The following is a 22,090-nucleotide window of genomic DNA, read 5'->3' on the forward strand; positions in this document are numbered from 1 at the left end:
TGGATTAAACTGAAGCCTTGAGACGTGTTTGATGAGAGCTGTACGTTTGCCAGAGACATGAGACAATTAAATGAGGCGTTATTAAAAAGAGGTTCGTGTGAGAAGAAGTTGAAACTGCAGCGGAAGAAACAAATCCGCCTGTGAGGCTGCGAAACTGGAGTCAGATCAGACGTGTGTGTGTGTGTGTGTGTGTGTGTGTGTGTGTGTGTGTGTGTGTGTGTGTGTGTGTGTGTGTGTGTGTGTGTGTGTGATTATTGTCTCTGCAGGGACATGAACTATAATAGACTGTCTGGTCATTATTGTGTTTCCATGGTAACCTGATCAGACTGATTGGAGCTGATCGGGGCTGTGACAGACTGCGGTCTGAGCATGCGCAGGAAAGCTGTCTCAGGGCGTCTCTCCCCGCTTCTCACAGGATGTCAGACTGCTGACAGACCTGAGGTTACCACGGCTGATCAGCTGATCGGTTGATTGACAGGTTATAGGTGAGAGTATTGATGAGAAACATTTCCTCTGTGATAAGTTCACAGCTGATCAGCTAGTGACGTGGACGTGTCAGGACTGAAGCAGGTCAGCTGAGTCAGACCAGGACCTGAGTCTGTGAACCAGTCTGAGTCCAGGACTGAGGCTGCAGCCACCTGGTGATGTCACTTCCTGCTCCACCGCAGGGTCCTGGAGGACTGGTCTCCGATCACCGGTTAGTCCGGTTCTTCAGGGTTCCTTCAGCTGCGTCTAGTTTCGCCTTCATCGCCCGTCTGAGCACACACAGACACACACACACACACACACACAGCTGATTCAGGTGTGGTCACCTGACTGAGCTCACCTGGCCTCACTGAGCAGCTGTTTTACATAAACACAACAGACACACACACAAGAAACACAACATCATGTACAACTCAACACACTGTGACACACTGACGTCACTGCATCATTAGTTTTATATCATCTCCATGGTGACCACACACAGACACACACACACACACACACACACACACACACACATCCTCATGATGAAGAACATCTGGCTCTGTGCTCAGTGGATTGATCAACTGATTTATTGATTATTAGCTGCAGCTCTGATACATTTCACTCTTGATGTGTCTGACCGAGCAGAAAAGAGCACGTTCAGTGTTTTTGTGCGTTCACAGTGTTTTTGTGCGTTTTTGTGCGTTCAGTGTTTTTGTGCGTTTTTGTGCGTTCAGTGTTTTTGTGCATTCACAGTGTTTTTGTGCGTTCAGTGTTTTTGTGCGTTCAGTGTTTTTGTGCGTTTTTGTGCGTTCAGTGTTTTTGTGCGTTTTTGTGCGTTCAGTGTTTTTGTGCGTTCACAGTGTTTTATGTCAGCTGGAACGAACCAGTCTGATCTGAACTCCAGAAGCTGAACCTGCTGACAGAGCAGTGTCCCTGAACGCACCACTGCCCATTGACCTTCACTGGAACACACCTGCACAGACAGGTGGGGGGGATGGGTCAGACACACACAGAGACACACTCAGACACACAAACACAGTGACAACAGACTGTATGTCTGACAACACAAACCTGTTTATTTGAATTTGAAGCAGGAAGTGACATCAGACACAGGTGAGACACATTTAAACTAGGTGTGAACTCAGAGGTGTGCACCTGTGATCAGATTGCTGAGGACACAGGTTAATACCAGGTCTGAGCAGGGCCACGCACACAGACACACACTCCAACAGTTAGAACATTTTATCTCACAGTTTTATAAAAAGCCTTTATTGTGACGTTTTATTTTAGACTCATGAAGCTGTTTGTTATCAAAGATGATGTACAAATAAAGTCTTTTGACTTTAAATGTTGTGGACAGCAACATACTGTACACACACACACACACACACACACACAAACAGACACTCAGTATTGTCCATTGTGTGTTTGCGTGTGGACCTCGTTGTGTGTTTCAGTAATGACTCATTGTGTGTCTGTGGCTCAGTTTAACTTCCAGAGGAAGAACGACTCTGTTCATCCTCTTTTTGTTGTGTCACAATAAAACAAACTGATCGATCACAACCCTGATCAGATCTGCACTGTGTTGTGTTGTGCGATCAGTATGATCAATGTGTAATAATCACCTGCATCAGTGCTACATCACTTCCTCTGTCTGGGCCCAGTGTGGTCCTCAGAGTCCTCATGTGTGTGTGTGTGTGTGTGTTTCTGTGTGTGTGTGTGTGTGTGTGTGTGTGTGTGTGTGTAGGGGACAGTGTGATGCCTGCAGGATCTCTCAGCTCCTCCTATGACGTCTCCATGTGTGAAGGTGAGAGTCTGACAACTGATCACAGATCGGTCTTTGTTGTCTTCTGTGTCGTTGTGTGCTCTTCTTTCTTCTCTGTGGTCGGTGGTGGAGGGAGCCGGCAGTGTCTGCAGACACACACACACACACACACACACACACACACACACACACACACACACACACACACACACACACACACACACACACAGACAGAGAGGACAATAGGCGTGTGTGTCTGTGAGCTGCAGCAGACTCAGTGTGCTGACGATGTTTTTCAGTCGTCAAACTGCAGACATGTTGTGTTTCCTGTTTCACACTGATGTGACGCTGCTGATCCAGGACTGTGTGTCTGTGTGTGTGTGTGTGTGTCTGTTAGTGTGTGTGTGTGTGTGTGTCTGTTAGTGTGTGTGTGTGTGTGTGTGTGTGTGTGTGTGTGTGTGTCAGTGTCTGTGTGTGTGTCATTGTGTGTCTCTGTGTGTGTCTGTGTGTGTGTCTGGAGTGTGGTCACATAATGGCCGTCATGGTTTCAGAACACGTTGTTGTTGTGACTGAAACTGTAACTGGTCCATGTCTGTCAGGTGAACTCACACCTGCTCACATCATCATCATCATCATCATCATCATCGTCATCATCATCATCACACACCTCAAACAGCAACATAGAGTCAATCACATATCAATAGATATATTGATCACTCACCCCACTCTCAGAGGAGGGGTCTGTCAGGTGACCAGCTTCAGAACAAATGACTGATCATTGAAAAGAGACAATAATCGACTGATTGATCGTCAATCAATCAGTCGATTATTGTCTCTTTTCTCTGGTGCTGAGCTGTTGATTGGCTGAGAGGATCTGAAGGTCAAACTATGACATCATGATGTCAGATCACAGCAGCAGGAAGTGATGTCATGACATCAGGTGACACCCTGTGGTTCTGATTCTGGCTGCATGAGGACTTTTATTTTGTAAATAATTTTTGTGTTGTGTTTAAGTGCCATGTCACGTCACAGTGACAATCAGCTGTGTGAAGCTGTAGCTGTTGCAGCCACAGAGACTCAGAGAGGTCAGAGGTCAGTGTGTGTCCAGTCCAGCAGGTGGCGTCTCACTCCCTCCGTCCTCACTCTAAGTCTAATTGGATTAAGCCCCGCCCCCTCCTGTCAGAGCTGCAGGGAGATTCTCTCAGACCTGATCAGACGTACTCCAGGTCCTGGTCTCTGTCTCCTCACTGCAGACCACAGGAGCTGAGGTAGGTTTGAAGGTTAGACTCAGGGAAGATCAGGACAAGTGTGTGTGTTGTGTTACTTTGTTAGTTGTGATGAATCAGCAGGATGTGTGTAATGAAGTGAGATAATATCAGAACTAACTAAGAGCTTCATACTCAGAACTGTCACAGCAGAGGAACCTGGTGCTTAAATCAGTGTTTTCTTCTTAGAAGTTTGGTTGGTGCTCACCATGAAGTTGATGATTTAAGGTCTGATCCAGAGTCTGTGCATAGCAACAGGCCCCAGGGCTTATGGGTGATACAGTGCTTAGATTCAGTCTGAGTTTGTTAAATGAGACCTTTTCTTGATTGTTGACTGTGTGTATGTGTGTGTGTGTGTGTGTGTGTGTGTGTGTGTGTGTGTGTGTGTGTGTGTGTGTGTGTGTCACTTCCAGTCTCATGCTGCATCTCTTCATTCAAAGCTAATCTCAGGTCACATGACCAGACTCTTAATCGCCATAGAAACCGGCTGACTTTAACTGTGTTACATAAGACAGGTGCTGTGATGTCACTCTGATGACATCATCTCAGTGGGACGGCATGGAGTGTATAGTTTACAGTAAACTGGTTGATAATGGTTTGCACTGGTCACACTGGTGAACATGAGTTGTTTCTCCTGAAGCCTGTTTCTGACACGACGAGGTCTGAGGTCCGACAGGTAGGTGTGTGTGTGTGTGTGTGTGTGTGTGTGTGTGCGCGCGTGTATGTGTGCGTGCGTGCGTGTGTGTGTCAGTCTGTGTGTGTGTGTGTGTGTGTGTGTGTGTGTGTGTGTGTGTGTGTGTGTGTGTCAGTCTCTGTGTGTGCGTGTGTGTGTGTGTGCGTGTGTGCGTGCGTGTGTCAGTCTCTGTATGTGTGTGTGTGTGTGTGCGTGTGTGTGTGTGTGTGTGCGTGCGTGCGCGTGCGTGCGTGCGTGTGTCAGTCTCTGTATGTGTGTGTGTGTGTTTGCGTTACACACTGCTCACAGGTGACTTCAGGTGTGGATCAGTGGTCGTATCAGTGTGTGTTTCAGTTTCATCAGAGAACCACCTCACAGGTGTTGTCACAGGTGTTTAGATCAGCTGATGGAAATCGGAGCAGCTGATTGGTCAGATCTGAGGAGTTGTTGTGTTGGTTGTTAGTTGTAATCTGTGCTGGTCCTCACTGTGCTGGATTAACTTTATCCTCATTATTACAGATTAGACACACACACACACACACACACACACACACTGAATGAAAAGACTGAGTGATGTTTGTGTAGATGTTGTGATTTAATCTGAAGAGACTGCTGATGTGTTTTAAACAGTTCGGTCTCTACAGCTTCAGAACAAGAAGTTCAAGTTACTTCACTGTTCTCTCTGTTCTATTGTGTTCTATGCTGTTCTGTTCTGTTCTGTTCTGTTCTGTTCTTGTACTTCAGTACTTTTACTTCCTCCACCACATCTTGTTTAAGATATGAAAATGAACTGGTCTGAGATCAGAAAGCTGGTTCTGGTAGATTGGGAGTCTTCCTGGGTTTACAGGGAAACTGGGTCGAGTCTTGACTTTGAGACCAGGTTCTTCAGACTGGGGGGGTCCTGGTCTGGTCCATCAGGTTCTGTGTGATAACAAAACCCAGAGAGCTGCTGGGGAAACAAGGAGTTAATCGTGTCAGGGTGAGGCATTCGAGGCACGCAGGAACTCTGACACTCCTCACTGATAACCCCCACCCAGGAGGAGGAGTGTGGGGGCTCTCAGATATGAATCTCGTCTGTTTACCTGCTCTGTTACTCAACCTGTGTGACTCACCAGCTGAGCAGTCAGACTGACAGGAAGTGACGTGTCTCCTCAGGAACGCTGTGTTACTTCCTGTTTGAAACCTGTTTGTTTTGACGTGGCAACAAATGAGTTGTGCTGACACTACATGGCCATAAGTGTGTGGACAGTGAGTGAACTCTGGAGCTCTGAAAGCAGAGTGGACCAAAGACCAGGTAGATCTGAGAGTTAGCAGAAGATGAACCACTCTGACTTCACAGGTCAAAGTTCAAATTTTCACAAACTTCACAAGAAAAACCTTTTCTCAAACTGGTTTGACGTCTGTTGGATGTTGATGGATGTGGATCCAGGTCTGGATCAGAATCCATGTTAGTCCAAGGGGTGAGAATGAGCTCATCAGAGATGTTTATACAGTGACTGAATCAAACCAATGTCAGGTTTATTCTGGACATTTGCAGCTGATAACGGTTCTAACTAGAACCTGTTCAATCTGTTCAGTTCTAGAACCTGTCCAATCCGTTCTGGTCTAGCACCTGTTTAGTCTGTTCTAAGTAGAACCTCTTCGGTCTGTTCTGTTCCAGAACCTGTTCAGTCTGTTCTCACTGGAACATGTGAGGTTGTGTACTCAGTGATCTGTGTGGACAGTACTCTGTGTGTTCTAAGATGGAACAATCATTGAGTCATGTTCCTCAGTTTAAAGTGCACCAGATGTGAAGTCAAAGTCAGTGATGGTGGACAAACAACAGAAACAGTTTCAGCAGCAGCATGAATCTGTCCCAGTGCATCATGATGAGACGTCGTCGTTTCAAAGCGCCGTTGTCTCCAGAACAGTCGGCCATTATCCTTCATCATGACCCCACCCCTCTGAGATGCTCTGTGACACAAACAAACAAACCCCCAGACAGGCAGAGAAAGAGACGGACAACTTTCTCCTAAAATCGAGGATTCTGTGAATGGAGTCTGGTGTGGAGGATCAGCTCACTCCGTTTGTGAACAGTGAACATGTCAACAGGTTTGTTTCCTCGTCACCTGTCTGACTCCTTCATCACATCCATCACACATTCAGGTACCTGGTTTCTGCCCTTTGACCCTCCCGGTGAGAAAGGCTCCAGAGGAGATCCTTCACGAGTCCGGTTCAGATCCTCTGGAGGTTTTAATGAATATTCTCCTCCTGTCTCCTTCATGTTGTGTCTCCTGCTCAGTTCAAAGTGTCCTGGAGGTGGACAGGTAAAGGTCGCAGCTCTGCAGGACGACAGAGGACAGCAGGTCCGGTCACTTCAAATACTGAACAAAGACCGACGTTGATGACCACAGTCGTCCTGCTGATTCACCTCAGGTCATCTGAGTGTGCACCTGTCAGCAGTGTCTGTTTACTCTGGTCCAATCATAACAGACGTCCTGTTGTTACCATGACAACGAGCTCTCACAGTCACTCAGTGGCGTGTGACTGACCAGCGAACACCAGTGGCTCCACCTCTTCCAAGTGTTACCCGGTTAATGACATCAGTTCCATGGCCTTTGTGTTTACAGCTCCTGCAGAAACCAGGAAAACAACCAAGTCCTACCACGAGGACAGGTGGGGGACAGGTGGAGGACAGGTGGAGGACAGGTGGAGGACAGGTGGGGGACAGTGACCAGTTGGCTGTGGGCCCCACCAACACCAATAATAATAACAATGATAATAATAATGTTAATAATAATAATAATAATAATAATAATAATAATAATAATAATAATAATATCAGTGACTGTCTGTAGTGAGACCCTGCTGATTGGTCAATGTAGCTGTCAATCAATGGATCAATAGCTGTGATCCTAATAATCAAAGGGAAGTGTCACACCTGGTTGTAGCCTCTGTGTTGTTGGGTGTAGTTGTCATTGGGTGTTGACCTTTGACCTCTGGGGTCACTGAGCTCAGCAGTGAAACTGACAAACACACAGACTCTACCTGGGTCTTTTCCTCTGCATGTTTACAGTCGTTCACCATGAGCGCAATGCATGATGGTTAATATTGTTGGTTAGTGACCATCGGTTGAACACTACTTTTTAAAGAGCCGGTCCACATTTGAACCAGATACCAGACAGATCTGTCAGGACTGGGGGGTCCTCAGTAGACCTGGTCCTGTCATACCCTCCCTCCTTTCTCCCTCCTCTCTCCCTCCTCTTCCTCCTCCATGTTCCTCCCTCCTCTCTCCCTCCTCTTCCTCCTCTTGTTCCTGACTCCTCCCTCCTCTCTCCCTCCTCTTCCTCCTCCATGTGCCCTTTCTTCATGGCTCCTCCTCTTCCTCTTTTTACATTCTTGTGTTTCGGTCCTCGTCCTCTGTAGTTTCAGTCAGTGTGTGTAGCTGTGTGTAGCTGTGTGTGTGTGTGTGTTCTCCAGCAGAAACTCAGTCAGACCTGTGGAGCGTTCAGGCATCTTTAAAGCTGCAGGAAAACTGACTGTTTTCATTTTCCTCTTTGAGAAGTTTGTAAAATTACTTCAGTGAGGCTGATCTTTTAGTGATGGGCTATCAGAGGAGCATGTGGCGCAGCCTGGCTGGAGGAGGAGGAGGAGGAGGAGGAGGAGGAGACCTTGCAGTAGTGAGGTGTTCATGTTCAGAAGAGGAGGTGAAGATCTCCTTCAGGAGCATCGGGGAGGATCGGCGGCTCAGAAGAGTCTTTGTCCGCCGCTGGTTTGGTGAGTCGTGGCGGCGTCAGTGTGATGTCAGACGGTTGGTGGTGGTCTGCAGGTTTTCTTCTTGTGGAGCAGTCTGGACTGTTTTGGGTTAAAAGATGATGTCACTTGTCTTTTATCGGTTTCATGTATTTGACCCATTTGATGACATCACCAGTCAGTTTACCTCTGACCTGTCTCTGTATTGAACCCTGTTTCTCTTTGTTGGCGTAGAAACCTGCTGTGTGTCCCTCTGTAACTGCTGCAGAGGTCAAAGGTCACGGTTGTTTTTGAAGGTGTGTGTTTGAACGTAAACACTGAGCTGTGACTGGTCGACAGTCTCGTGTTATCATGCTGAAGTGGCTGGAGTTCATAAATTCACTTCCTGCTGGGTCAGTGAACGCCTCGCCGACTTTGAACTGGCAGGAAGCCAAACAGCTAACGGCCAGCTGTGTGTGTGTGTGTGTGTGTGTGTGTGTGTGTGTGTGTGTGTGTGTGTGTGTGTAAAGTCCAGCCTCTGCAGTTTGAATGAAAACAGCCTCCCTCCTCCCTCCTGGATGTTTCTCCTGGTGATTTAAAAGCTGTGTGTGTGTGTGTGTGTGTGTGTGATTACTCCTGTGAAGTGCATTACTTATATTTCTGTTTTAAATCCTTCCAACATTTCAGGATAAATCTTGTACTTATTTGTCTGATAGTCAGAGGAAGTGGTTACTTTTCAGATTAAGAATTTACATTAAAATCATCATTAAAATCAAGTGTTTTACTTTTACACTGTGGTTTTATTTTACTGAAGTAAAGGGTTAGGTTGAGTAAAAACTAAAAGGTAAATAAAAATAGGGTCCTCGGGGCACTGGCAAGGTTAGGTTGAGTAAAAACTGGATTCTCAGGATGGATTTGTCTAAGTCCCAACCCGACCCGTATCCAGGAACTGGCCTGAATCACTCTAAGTTGGACCACCGGAACCTGATTTAAGGCCCATAGTTTAGTATGTTAGCATGTTAGCATGCTAAACTAGCGTAATGCAGTTGAGGTTAATAATAGATCAATGATTAGTTTCAGATGAGGTTTCCATCGTGGAATGAAGTGATGGAGGACACAAAGATTGAACCAGAAACTGAGATAATTGATCAAACAGTTTGATGTTTCAGTTCCAGTGCTTCCTGTCTGCTAGCTGCTAACTTCACTAACCTTGTAAATGTTGTTTTTCTCCATGTTAAGTGTTTGGTTGTTGTGTTTTCTGTGTCTCAGGTGGACTGTCAGTGTCTCTGCTGTTCAGATATTTAGCTAAACCCTTGGAGGAGGGGTTAGCCGGTACGTTCGCTAACACCGACCAAAACCACGCAGCAGTCATTTTAAACAGTGAAGGCGGGAAACAGAAGCACCTCTTTAACACAAACATTTCCAAGGCTACAGACTAAATAACGGTTCTGAGTCCAGGACAATAAGATACATTTTAATTTAGATAATCACTGTTTGTACCATGGACTAACTAGCTAGCTATGAGCTGTTAGCACACTAACAGTCTTTAGGGTGGTGTTCTTGTAAATGAGGAAGTTAATACTTGGTTATTTAGCGAAAAAGACCAATCATTGACAACCATGAAAATCATTTGAAGATTTGATTGAACATGTTGACATGCCAACATTTAGCAAGTGTGAAACATTTAGCATGTTAGTGCTAGTTAGCACTGTTTAGCATACACATTGGAAAGTCTCCTGAGACATCATTTATTTTGAGCTATGTAAATAAAATTGACTTGACTAGTAGCATGCTAACATGTAGCATTAGCATATTCCGTTAGCATTTGTCTCAAGGTTAAAGCTGATGAAATTTAGTATTTCAGCGTCTGTGGTAAATGATGTGATGGTAAACATCACATTTAAAAGATTGAAATATAGTTTACATTTCTCTTTACACTTTTATTTAATACATTGACTTGACTCTGTTAGTTTACAGGGACATTTAAAGTTTAACACGTGGCCTGTAACATGTTTTTGTGTTGGACATTATAAACTTTAATTTCATAAGCTTCATATCAGCCAAACTCCACTGTTCTCCACTGAAACTCAGAGTTTCCCATCATAACTGTTCAACATGGCTGAGGTGTGAAACATAAGTCAGAATGAGCATGCTCAGAAATCAAATCAACAGACTGTGAATGAATCTAATCACAACAAATCAATCAGAGTTAATGATCAGCCTGCTTCATGTCTGTCCACAATTCGTTCAAACTTTATTTAAACAGGTCAGATGGTTGTTTCTCAGCTTGAGCTGCTGGCTCTCAGCAGCTCAGGGTTGGGGTTGCTGCCTCGCTCGAAGGCTCCTCAGCTGTGATTATGAGGGAGTGGTGTGTGTGTTTGTCCAGATTCATCCAGGATCTGAACCTGAAACCTGGTCTGAACCTCCTGTAGCTCTTTCATCTGATAATTATTTCATGAAGACTAATTGAGTTCATTCTGAATTAACTTTAATTACAGTTTTAAAATGAGCAGAAGGAAACTTTCAGTTTTGATTTTTGAATTGTTTCATTTAATCGAAAAAGGTTCATTTAAAGTGATGATGATGATGATGATGATGATGATAACTGTGTCCTGTAAACTGTGAATAACCACAGTCAATCTGTTCTTCTCAGTCGACACACTCTGCATCTCAGAGGTTTTCAAACTGAGACACGCCTCCCCAGAGGAGTGTTGCAGTGACATCACTTCCTGAGGATGTCATTGCCTCTGATGTCCCTCCACAATAAAGCTGATCACAGCTGATCACAGCTGATCATTTTAACCTTTGAAGTGTAGAAAACATGGACTCTGTAATTAGACAACACCTGAGCCAGGGCCAAAGAGTAAAGTTTGCTTCATCATCTGCTTTACCCTGATCCTCAGAGCAAACCTTAAACCAGATGTTAGAAACTCTGACCTGAAACACTCCAGATGTTCAGAGACGATGATTCTCTGTCTGAACTATGTCATTTCTTCACATTTAATTTAATAAACTAATGTGTCAAGGCCTCTTTCACTTCCTGTTTCCTCACTGACCAAACTGTGTCGACATTGAACACAAACTTGATGTAATATCTTCTCAACTCAACCTTTATTGTGAAAATCAGCGCCAGGTCAGTGGTGAGAATAAGACTTTTATTGTGAAAGTGATCTGCTGAGAGCTGCACTTGTGTGTGTTTGTGTGCCATTGTGTTAATGTCAGGTTTTTATTATTATCATTATGACATCATCCTGATCATACCTGTCATTCATCCTCCCCCCTCCCTCTTCAGAGTCCCCCCACCTGTCCACCACCTCCATCAGCAGTAATGAGCGCGCTCTGTCGGCCACGCCCTCTGACTCTGACCTGCCGTCATCAGACCGTCGCCCGGTGAGCCTGATCTCCACGCTGTCCTCAGGATCCGGATCCTCCAGAGACGACAGCGTCGCCCCCCCACTTCTGTCCACCCAAACCTCCGAACCCGACGTCGACCTGGACCTGAGCCCCCCAGGGGGCGGAGGGGGTGGAGCAGAAACTGAGGGGTCAAGGCCACGCCCACAATCTGAAGGTAAGGGGCGGAGCATCGGCCTCATTCAAAACAACAACAAAGAGTCGACCGCGAGTCGAGCCTCCAGCCGCCGGCAGACGTCTCCCTTCACAACTGGCAGCATGGCGCCGAACCCTCAGCTGACCTACCTGGACCGGGTCGTCATGGAGATCATCGAGACTGAGAGGATGTACGTCAGAGACCTGCGCATGATCGTAGAGGTGGGTCCTGAAGATGGTCAGTGGCCTTCATCTCAGTTTAGTTTCAGTGAAGCGTTTGTTGTTAATGAACTAATTGAATTCAGCGATTAATTAATCTTCTTCACTGTAAAAAACAACAACACATTTCCAGGTTCTCCTGCAGAGGAGGTGCAGCTGTGTCAATGAACAGACTTGATGTATGACAGTCATTATACACCTCTGTTCAAGAAGGAAACACATGTACCCTTCAAAGTAAAAGTCTTATCTACAGTGAAGCGACCAGATTTTAAAGAACCACATGTGCAGCACCCCCCAGAGGTGACGTAAAAGAAAGACCCTGAGAAATCATCACCAGTGTCTCGTTTCTCATTATCAGACTGTGATGATACAGTCGTTTCATTATCTGAGCTTCATGAGGCTTCAGTCATCATCATGTCAAACTGGACTCAGATTCAGGTCCGCGATGAGGATCAGGGTTCGGCTCAGACCAGAGGACAGTGTGTGATGTGTGTGAGCGGAACCTGGCAGTGGCTCCTCTATCGAAGCCGTCATCACAGACTATAATTAACCAGCTAAGACGCTCTGGATTAGCTGCTTATGTAACAGTGAGGAGCACAGATAAACCAGAACCAGGAGACCTGATCAGGAGACCTGAACCTGCAACAACAAGAAACCAAAACCATGTTCTGGAGTCAGTCGGAGACAGAGTTAACATCACGTTTAATTTTACTGCTTCTTAACGATTCAGAGAGAATCTGTTCCTCAGCTGTGAGCGATAAAATACTGAGACTCTGAAATAACCAGAAATCAACAGACCTACATTATTAAACCTCATTAGAAATAATTAGTAATTATCAGAAATACTCTGATAAAAAGTCACTGGAATCAAACCAAGAATCAACACGACAAGAAAAAACAAACAACAAACAATAAAATGTGAAACAGCTGCAACAGGTTCACTTTAATCTGTCAGTAAAAGTCTTCCTCTTCCTCCTCCTCCTCTTCCTCTTCCTCTTCCTCTTCCTCTTCCTCTTCCCTCTCCTCCTCCTCCTCCTCCTCCGCTCCTACAGGACTACCTGGCTCACATCATCGATCAGTCTGATTTGTCGATTCGTCCTGAGCAGGTGTGTGCTCTGTTTGGAAACATCGAGGACATCTACGAGTTCAACAGGTGAGACAGAAAATCCAGACTCAGTTAAACTGGTTCACAGATATAATCCTGACGTTGTTGTTGTTGTTGTTGTGGTGAAGTTTCCTCAGGGTTAGCGCTCGCTGCTCCATGTCAGAGGGTGAGTTTGTTTCTAAGACCAGCACCACCCGGCTGCACAGCATGGAGTTTGGAGTGGTTTGTGGTTTGCTGTGCACACGGCGGGGGGTTTCACAGCTCGGGGGTGGGGGGGTGGGGGTGTGTTCTTGATGTTCTTGATGTTCTTGTTGTTCTTGTGTTTCAAATACATGGGCCAGACATGGCCGTTAAACAGGCCGGGGGGGTCTGGCACCAAGTAGTTCCTCGAGCACCTCCTCTTTTTGCAGTCTTCATATGGGATGGAAATAAAGTAACGTTGGTGCAGCACGTCGATCAAAGGTCCATAGGTGTAAAGCAGCTCAGACTGTGAGAGGGATTTTCTTCAGGTGGAGCTGAGGTGGAGCTGAGGTAAACCAGGAGGAGCAGGATGTGACTGAGCCTTAAATCAGCTGTTACACTGACTTTAGAACATGAACCTGTGACTGTTTTAACAGTTAGTAAAATTCCTCCTGAGTTGATTTCAGGTTTCAGCAGCTTCAGAATAAACTTTGACCTCTGATCAGACGTTTGAGTCGTTTCTGTGCTCGATATAAAACATCAGCTGAACTCAGTTCAAACTAAATCAAACTTTTTCCTTTTTCCGTTTGTGCTTCTCGCTGCTGTGAATCTTTGACACTCAGTAAACGACAGGATGAATTTTATTCTGCTGCTCTGATGTCAAAAAGAACTGAATTCAAGTGAAAGTGTCTCCATCTAAAACTTTATTAACACTTGAGTTCATCAGCATGTGAAGGTGGCGGTTCACCAGCTCCACCTGCTGGACAGGAGACATCATTGCATCATGTTTCAACTGTCTCATCAATTTTTTCTGAGCTGAATTTAAATTCCTTCGTGTCACAGTTGGATTCAGTTTTTTGTCCGTTTAGTCGATTGATTCAGGTGAAACTCTGATGAATGTAAATGATTTGAATACATTTATTTCCACTTATTTTTGACTAAACAGTTTCACCCGAAGGTTCTGGAGCTTTTGACCCTATCACATGAACTTCATCAGCAGTGGCTCATATATCAATGAACGGTTTAAACTAAAAAAAATAATTTAATGATTTTTAGTCATAAATTATTACATTTTAAAGAGTTTTCAGTTTTACACTGTAATGCCACCTGCTGAGGAAGGTCATGTGATTAGATCAAAAGCTTCAGAATTGTTACTAAATTGAGGTGTGTTTGTTTTGTCAACCTGTTAACCGCAAAATAATTAAGTCAGCAACATTTTCATCACTGAAGTTTTAATCCTGTTTGTAGATCAACTCAGAAGTGCAGACGTGACATTTGTTGGATGTGTTGTTGTTGTTGTCGTCGTTGCTGTCGTCATGGTGACATGTCTCCTGTTCACAGTGAGTTGCTCCAGGCTCTCGACCTGTGTGACAACGACCCGGTCGCTGTCGCCCGCTGCTTCGTCCTGAAGGTGAGAGAAGCTTCGCTCATAAAAATGTTTCAGGATAAAATGTTTCATCACACAAACATTAAAACGTCTCATTTCAGAGCGAGTACTTTGAGATCTACACACAGTACTGCACCAACTACCCAAAGTAAGTACTGACATTCTGCTGAGCCTCCACACCTGTCCACACCGGTTCACACCTGTTCACACCTGTCCACACCTGTCCACACTAATTCACACTGGTTCACACCGATCCACACCTGTCCACACTGGTTCACACCTGTTGATTTTCCCGCCTGCTGCAGCTCAGTCGCAGCGCTGACCGAGTGCATGAGGAATAAATCCCTGGCCAAGTTTTTCCGGGAGCGTCAGGCGCTGCTGAAACGGTCGCTGCCTCTGGGTTCATATCTGCTCAAGCCTGTTCAGAGGATCCTCAAATACCACCTGCTGCTCCAGGTATGACAGACACACCTGACACATCTGTCAGGTCTGTTACAAGGTCAAGTGGATGTTAGGAACTTAGATCATTGGTTCTTGAGAATAAAACACATTTTGTTTGAGGTTCTGCAGAGACATGAAAAACATTAAAGGTGTTGTAATCTACTACAAACTGTGATTTAAGCAGAACGTTTTATTGAAGCATCAAGCTCTTTCTCTGGTGCACTCAGGTGAGTAACACAGAAGCATTAGACAGATTAATCAACAGGATCCAGATCATAAACAACCAATGACATCAGGAAACGTCCATGAAAACACTTCACAGCTGTATGATAGAGTGATGAGAGGAAACATTGTTTGCTCTTGTGAATCTTAACTTCCTGTTTTCTTTGAATCCAGCCGGTCTCTAGAGGAACAGTTTGAGCAGGTCCATAAACCTGCGGCTCTGTTCATGATATTTTATGGAACCAGAAGAAGTTAGCTGAGTGTTTATCTTTACATCTGAACACTGCTACAGTACATGAGTGTGTCGTCTGCATAAAGATGGATGTTGTGACTGCAGTTTCACTCGTTGATGATGTTTTTGTTCAGGAGATCGCAAAGCACTTTGACCCCGAGGAGGAGGGTTATGAGGTGGTGGAAGAGGCCATCTACACCATGACAGGAGTGGCCTGGTACATCAACGACATGAAGAGGAAACATGAGCACGCCGTCAGACTGCAGGTGAGTCACAAATGAACACACACACTGACACTGCTCCACAGGGTTCAGTGCCAGGTCCTTTCCTGTCGTGGGATTTAACGTCACAGATTTACTCATAAAGAGTCTGTTAATGACTCTGACTCTGTGACAGTCTGTTAATGACTCTGACTCTATGACAGTCTGTTAATGACTCTGACTCTATGACAGTCTGTTAATGACTCTGTGACTCTATGACAGTCTGTTAATGACTCTGACTCTATGACAGTCTGTTAATGACTCTGACTCTATGACAGTCTGTTAATGACTCTGTGACTCTATGACAGTCTGTTAATGACTCTGACTCTATGACAGTCTGTTAATGACTCTGACTCTATGACAGTCTGTTAATGACTCTGTGACTCTGTGACAGTCTGTTAATGACTCTGACTCTATGACAGTCTGTTAATGACTCTGTGACTCTATGACAGTCTGTTAATGACTCTGACTCTGTGACAGTCTGTTAATGACTCTGACTCTATGACAGTCTGTTAATGACTCTGACTCTATGACAGTCTGTTAATGACTCTGACTCTATGACAGTCTGTTAATGACTCTGTGACTCTGTGACAGTCTGTTAATGACTCTGACTCTATGACAGTCTGTTAATGACTCTGTGACTCTATGACAGTCTGTTAATGACTCTGACTCTGTGACAGTCTGTTAATGACTCTGACTCTATGACAGTCTGTTAATGACTCTGACTCTATGACAGTCTGTTAATGACTCTGACTCTATGACAGTCTGTTAATGACTCTGTGACTCTATGACAGTCTGTTAATGACTCTGACTCTGTGACAGTCTGTTAATGACTCTGACTCTATGACAGTCTGTTAATGACTCTGACTCTATGACAGTCTGTTAATGACTCTGACTCTATGACAGTCTGTTAATGACTCTGTGACTCTATGACAGTCTGTTAATGACTCTGTGACTCTGTGACAGTCTGTTAATGACTCTGTGACTCTATGACAGTCTGTTAATGACTCTGACTCTGTGACAGTCTGTTAATGACTCTGACTCTATGACAGTCTGTTAATGACTCTGACTCTATGACAGTCTGTTAATGACTCTGACTCTGTGACAGTCTGTTAATGACTCTGACTCTGTGACAGTCTGTTAATGACTCTGACTCTATGACAGTCTGTTAATGACTCTGACTCTATGACAGTCTGTTAATGACTCTGTGACTCTATGACAGTCTGTTAATGACTCTGACTCTGTGACAGTCTGTTAATGACTCTGTGACTCTATGACAGTCTGTTAATGACTCTGACTCTATGACAGTCTGTTAATGACTCTGTGACTCTATGACAGTCTGTTAATGACTCTGTGACTCTATGACAGTCTGTTAATGACTCTATGACTCTATGACAGTCTGTTAATGACTCTGACTCTGTGACAGTCTGTTAATGACTCTATGACAGTCTGTTAATGACTCTGACTCTATGACAGTCTGTTAATGACTCTATGACTCTATGACAGTCTGTTAATGACTCTGACTCTGTGACAGTCTGTTAATGACTCTGACTCTGTGACAGTCTGTTAATGATTCTGTGAAAGAGAAAGTCTGGTTTCATCACCCACATCAACAGACAAGAGAAATTTAATTATCATGTTCATCACAAAACAAAAAAACAATCAAAGGCTTTAAACCTACATGTGGAATTATATGACCATAAATAATTTATATATAAGAATAATTAAGAAAGATAAGGTCGTATAAAAACATAGTTGGTAACGAGAGGATGAAGGATGGATGAAGACGTCCTGAAGGCACCAGTGAAACATGCTTATTCATTTCTTCACTGGTGGAGTCAGTCAGATCAAACTGAGGGCTATGAAAGAAGAACCTGAACAGACCTCCTCAGGGTTTAACTTCAGAAGTGGTTCAGTGATGACATCTTAAAACAGCAGTAGATGACATTTAAATCAGACACAGCTACAGCTGCTGAAAAGTGGCTTTTTTCTCTTTTGATGCTAGGCTAACAATGCTAGGCTAACAGTTAGCTCCTCATTACATTTGCTCCCATCCTGATCAGCCTGAAAACAAGAAGTAATTGTCCATAAAATAAACCAAAGGTAAAAACCATACGAAGCCATTCATGTCTGGATGTGTGTTTGTTTCCTTCAGGAGGTTCAGTCTCTGCTGCTGAACTGGAAAGGTCCTGACCTCACCACGTACGGAGAACTGGTTCTGGAGGGAACCTTCAAAGTTCATCGAGCCAAAAATGAGAGAACGCTCTTCCTGTTCGATCGCATGCTGCTCATCACAAAACGCCGTGGAGAACATTACGTCTACAAGACGCACATCTCTGTGAGAAACCACAAACAGTGTCACTGAGATCTGAACCGAACCTGTAGACCTGCAGACGTGTTTGTCAGAGCAATGTTGGTCTGAGTTTCCCTCTTGTTTTCAGTGCTCCACTCTGATGCTGATCGAAAGCGCCAAAGACTCTCTGAGCTTCAGCGTCACTCATTACAAACATCCCAAACAGCCTCACACCGTCCAGGTGAGACCTTGACACCTGCTCAGGTGTTCAGTCCGAGTTTCTACTGCTGAACTGGACAAAAACACGCGAACACTGATCTGACTTATAATGACTACAAGCTGTAAACTGATGAAACACAGTTGTTCAGCTATAAACTGGACTCAGCTCCATGATCTGAATTTTCTTGACCTGTGTCTAATGTACTGATGTGTCTCTTTTTTGTTGTGGGATTCAGGACATGAACATATATTTGATGTTTGAGGCTATAGTCTCCAGTTCTCTGTGGAAACAGAGGAAACAGGTTAAATCCTCAGTCTCTGGTTTTGTCTCAGGCAAAGACGGTGGAGGAGAAGAAGCTGTGGGCGCATCACATCAAACGCATCATTCTGGAAAACCACCAAGCCATCATCCCACAGAAGGTTGGGACCCAGTACCACCAGTTTAACTAGTGTGACCAGTTTAACTAGTGTGACCAGTGTGACCATTACCACCAGTGTGACCAGTTTAACTAGTGTGACCAGTTTAACTAGTGTGACCATTACCACCAGTGTGACCAGTTTAACTAGTGTGACAAGTTTAACGAGTGTGACCAGTACTACCAGTGTGACCAGTGTGACCATTACCACCAGTGTGACCAGTTTAACCAGTTTAACTAGTGTGACCAGTGTGACCATTACCACCAGTGTGACCAGTTTAACTAGTGTTACCTGTACTACCAGTGTGACCAGTGTGACCAGTACCACCAGTACCACCAGTGTGACCAGTTTAACTAGTGTTACCTGTACTACCAGTGTGACCAGTACCACCAGTACCACCAGTACCACAAGTGTGACCAGTTTAACTAGTGTGACTAGTGTAACCAGTGTGACCATTGTGACCCGTTTGACCAGTGTAAGCGGACACGTCTGATGATTGTTGTCTGTGTGTTTCAGGCTAAAGAGGCCATCTTAGAAATGGACTCCATCTGTGAGTAAAGCTGCATTAAACTGTCAAGAAAATGTTGGTCTTTGAACGTGACGTCAGTAAGTCTGGATGACTGGTCACGATGATGATGGTGATGATGATGATGATGATGATGTTGTTCTCACCTGTAGACCCTCCCAGGTATCGTTACAGCCCTGAGCGTCTGAAGAAAGCTCTGTCCTGTCAGTCTGAAGAATTTCAGCAAGACGGTCGTCAGGGGCGACGACAGTCTGGTAAACACACAGATGAACCAGATTCTCTGCTGCTCCTCTGTGTCTGTCTGTCAGTGATTGAACTCTGTCTTTCTCCTGCAGAACCGACCAAACAAATCCTGAAGAGCACAAAAGGTAAAACTTTTTCTGAGGAGCTGGAATTTTGATTTTAGATTCACTTCATTCAAGTAATGTCTGAGAGTCAGAGACAGATGGAGACAGAGACAGAGACGGATACAGACAGAGAGAGACAGCGTCAGAGACAGATGGAGACAGAGACAGAGACGGATACAGACAGAGAGAGACAGCGTCAGAGACAGATGGAGACAGAGACAGAGACGGATACAGACAGAGAGAGACAGCGTCAGAGACAGACAGAGACAGACGGAGACAGAGATGGAGACAGACAGAGAGACGGACAGACAGACAGGATGAAGGTGTGATTTGACGTGTTGCTCTGAGCTGAGCATCAGTTACCTGCTGCTTCACGTCTGTGCTGCGTTCACTGACCTGAACTTTTTTCATGTATTTCACAGATGAATTTGAGCTGAATTAACTGAATATTTTCTATGTCTGTGTTTAACCTTCATCATGTCTGCTCCTCTTCCTCTGCTGCTGACTCACCTCACAGCCATGTTAAAGGTAAGAAACGGGGAGGGGGGGGTCACCAAATACTGAAGATTGAACAAGTAAACAGTTGTTTTAATGAGTCATTAGTTAAATTAGTTACTAATTCGTAATTAGTTAAATGTAGAATATTATACAGGAACATGTGCTGTTGATGAGTCATGGTCTTTACGCCCCCCAATCCCCACCCCCACCCCCACTCCCGGGGGTAGATAGGAACTTCACACATCATTACAAACCGAGACAGGGCAGTTTCACAGGGACCAGGATCAAGTTTGGGTCTTAGTTGGTTCTTTACTTGATGCTACAGTCAATAAACATCAGACCAGTTGACCTGGAGTAACCCCTGCTCTGAGGTCTGAGGAGCAGACGGGTCCTGCTATTGAACCAGGTCTTCATTAGTTCTGGAGAAACCAGAGGCTTTACAGGTGTGTGACGTCCTGCAGCATTCAGACAGTGAGGGGGTGTTACCGGGGGACAGACGCTCTCTGCAGCCCACTGTCAGCAGCAGCACGCTGGGATCCAGTCTGGGCGAGTCTGAGGCCGACCGGCCCGAGGAGGAGGAGGAGCTCGGCAGCAGGAAGGACTTAGTGGAACGGCTGGTCTGCAGCGAGGAGGAGGAGGAGGAGGAGGCGGGGAGGTTGTCTCCACAGCGCTCTCATCAGACAGAGGACAGCGAGCCGGATGAGATCCTGCTGGAGGACGACCAGGTAGACGACTTTGCCAGCTCCGTGCTGGCTGCCATCTCCTGCTGGCACTACAGGGTCCAGGCCTTTCTGTCCAGCTCGGTGACGGTGAGGCTTTCAGGCTTGCAGCCTGGTCCTCTTCTTCATCACCTTCGTCCTCTGCTTGGCCCTCCACCCGTCCTAAAGTCCCGGATAACGGCACATCCCCCTCCACTCAGCGATAACTTACCACCTCCTGCTCTGGGGCACTCAGTCATCTGCTGCATGGGCTTCATGTGTGGAACTAACACCAGCTGAGCTGCATGTTTGGGGTTGGGTTGGGTCGGGTCAGGTCTAAACTCCAGCAGGGTGATGGACCCTGGACTGATTCTGTTCAGACGTGTGCACAGACAGACTTTAGTCCAGAACTCTGGTGAACTTCCCATTGTCCTCCAGACTCAGAGGGTTCAGGTGGATCAGGTTCATCTCGGGGCAGAGCTCAGGGTGACCTGAGGCAGCTGCTACTGTGATAGTAACACTGCAGTTTGAATGGAGCTCTGTTTCATGGTGAAGCTCCAGATTCACTCCGATGAAGTCGGACTGTTGATCCAGCAGCTCTGCCAGTAAATGTCACTCAGACTGTTGGGAGGTGGAGTCTTCATCTTATGATGGAGCTATGCTAACAGTTTCCTCTTGCTGCCAGGCTTTATGCTAAGCTACACTGAAGCTGTCGTGGACAGAGATTAAACTGATCCATCTGGAGAAGGATCCTCATTAAACTGTTCCTCTAACGTGGCCCATACAGATTAAAGGCCCTTCAGACCCTGGTGCAGTTGGTAGAAGCCTCTCTGACCTGCAGCTCAGGTGTAATCCGGCTTATTTAGTGTGAATATAAAACCTCACTGAGCGTTTGCAGGTGTATTGAACCAGACGTTTGCTGCTGCCTCTCAGTATTTTGTTGCTTTGTTCATTTGCATGTTTGGTTTAAGAGACTGACTCATTATTTAGTTTGTGTGGAGCTGATAATGAAGCACAGGATTCATCACTTCACATGATCAGAGGTGGTGATTGTTGTTCACTTTTCTTTGTGGCGTCTAACATGAAGAGGGTTTATTAACACAGGTTTGGACATTTTAGTTTGAAAACTCAGTGCTTTTTATTTCTGTGAATCATCCAGAACAAACAGGACATTGATTCTGTAGGAACAGGAAGGAACAGGACTTGTTGTGGTTTTGGTGAACTGACCCTTTAAAAAAAGAGTAACATTAATCTTTGTTGATATAAAAATGTCAAACCTTTCCTTTTATGTGCTGATGTTAAAGTTGTGTTTGACGTTGTGTTGAAGGAGGCAGAGGGGGGCAGCGTCTCCTCAAATGGCTTCAACAAAGAAAATGGCCGACTTCCTGAAGAGGAGCTAGGTGGAACTGAACCTGAGCGTTCATCGTCTGAGCAGGTAAATAACAGTGGAGGACTCACAGGTTTGATGTTAGTTTTCATCAGATCCACCAGTCCTAATCCTGTTTTGCTCCTCCAACCCCGGGGTCTAATGTTCTGCAGTATTTCCTGTCTAGGTCCTGTAACTACAAACAGGTTCTCATTCAACATTTAGTCTGTCTGAAAAAATTCCTGGACT

At 45.2% G+C, this 22,090-nt stretch overlaps 1 protein-coding gene across 6 annotated transcripts in view; it reads left to right on the forward strand.

The window, feature by feature from the left end:
• LOC139612136 (pleckstrin homology domain-containing family G member 3-like) overlaps positions 1-22,090 on the forward strand; it is a 28,409-nt gene that overhangs the window by 1,041 nt on the left and 5,278 nt on the right. The window contains exons 2-18 of one of the 6 annotated variants that reach the window (XM_071467375.1): positions 1,332-1,456; positions 2,219-2,278; positions 9,155-9,217; positions 11,178-11,653; positions 12,703-12,803; positions 14,277-14,346; positions 14,424-14,470; positions 14,628-14,778; positions 15,352-15,483; positions 17,633-17,815; positions 17,919-18,011; positions 18,323-18,409; positions 18,923-18,956; positions 19,085-19,186; positions 19,268-19,300; positions 19,797-19,807; positions 21,803-21,910. In XM_071467375.1, the coding sequence (XP_071323476.1) occupies positions 2,230-2,278; positions 9,155-9,217; positions 11,178-11,653; positions 12,703-12,803; positions 14,277-14,346; positions 14,424-14,470; positions 14,628-14,778; positions 15,352-15,483; positions 17,633-17,815; positions 17,919-18,011; positions 18,323-18,409; positions 18,923-18,956; positions 19,085-19,186; positions 19,268-19,300; positions 19,797-19,807; positions 21,803-21,910 (1,740 nt within the window). In that variant the 5' untranslated portion in view covers positions 1,332-1,456; positions 2,219-2,229. Of the gene's footprint in view, positions 1-1,331; positions 1,457-2,218; positions 2,279-7,038; positions 7,931-9,154; positions 9,218-11,177; positions 11,654-12,702; positions 12,804-14,276; positions 14,347-14,423; positions 14,471-14,627; positions 14,779-15,351; positions 15,484-17,632; positions 17,816-17,918; positions 18,012-18,322; positions 18,410-18,922; positions 18,957-19,084; positions 19,187-19,267; positions 19,301-19,796; positions 19,808-21,802; positions 21,911-22,090 lie in introns of those variants that run through there. The other 5 variants (XM_071467374.1, XM_071467377.1, XM_071467372.1 and 2 more) reach the window with 5 other exon arrangements.

Source organism: Trachinotus anak, unplaced genomic scaffold, assembly GCF_046630095.1.
Source record: "Trachinotus anak isolate AG129_WGS33_773 ecotype Australia unplaced genomic scaffold, CSIRO_AGI_Tana_v1 ptg000031l, whole genome shotgun sequence".
NCBI classification, from domain to species: domain Eukaryota; kingdom Metazoa; phylum Chordata; class Actinopteri; order Carangiformes; family Carangidae; genus Trachinotus; species Trachinotus anak.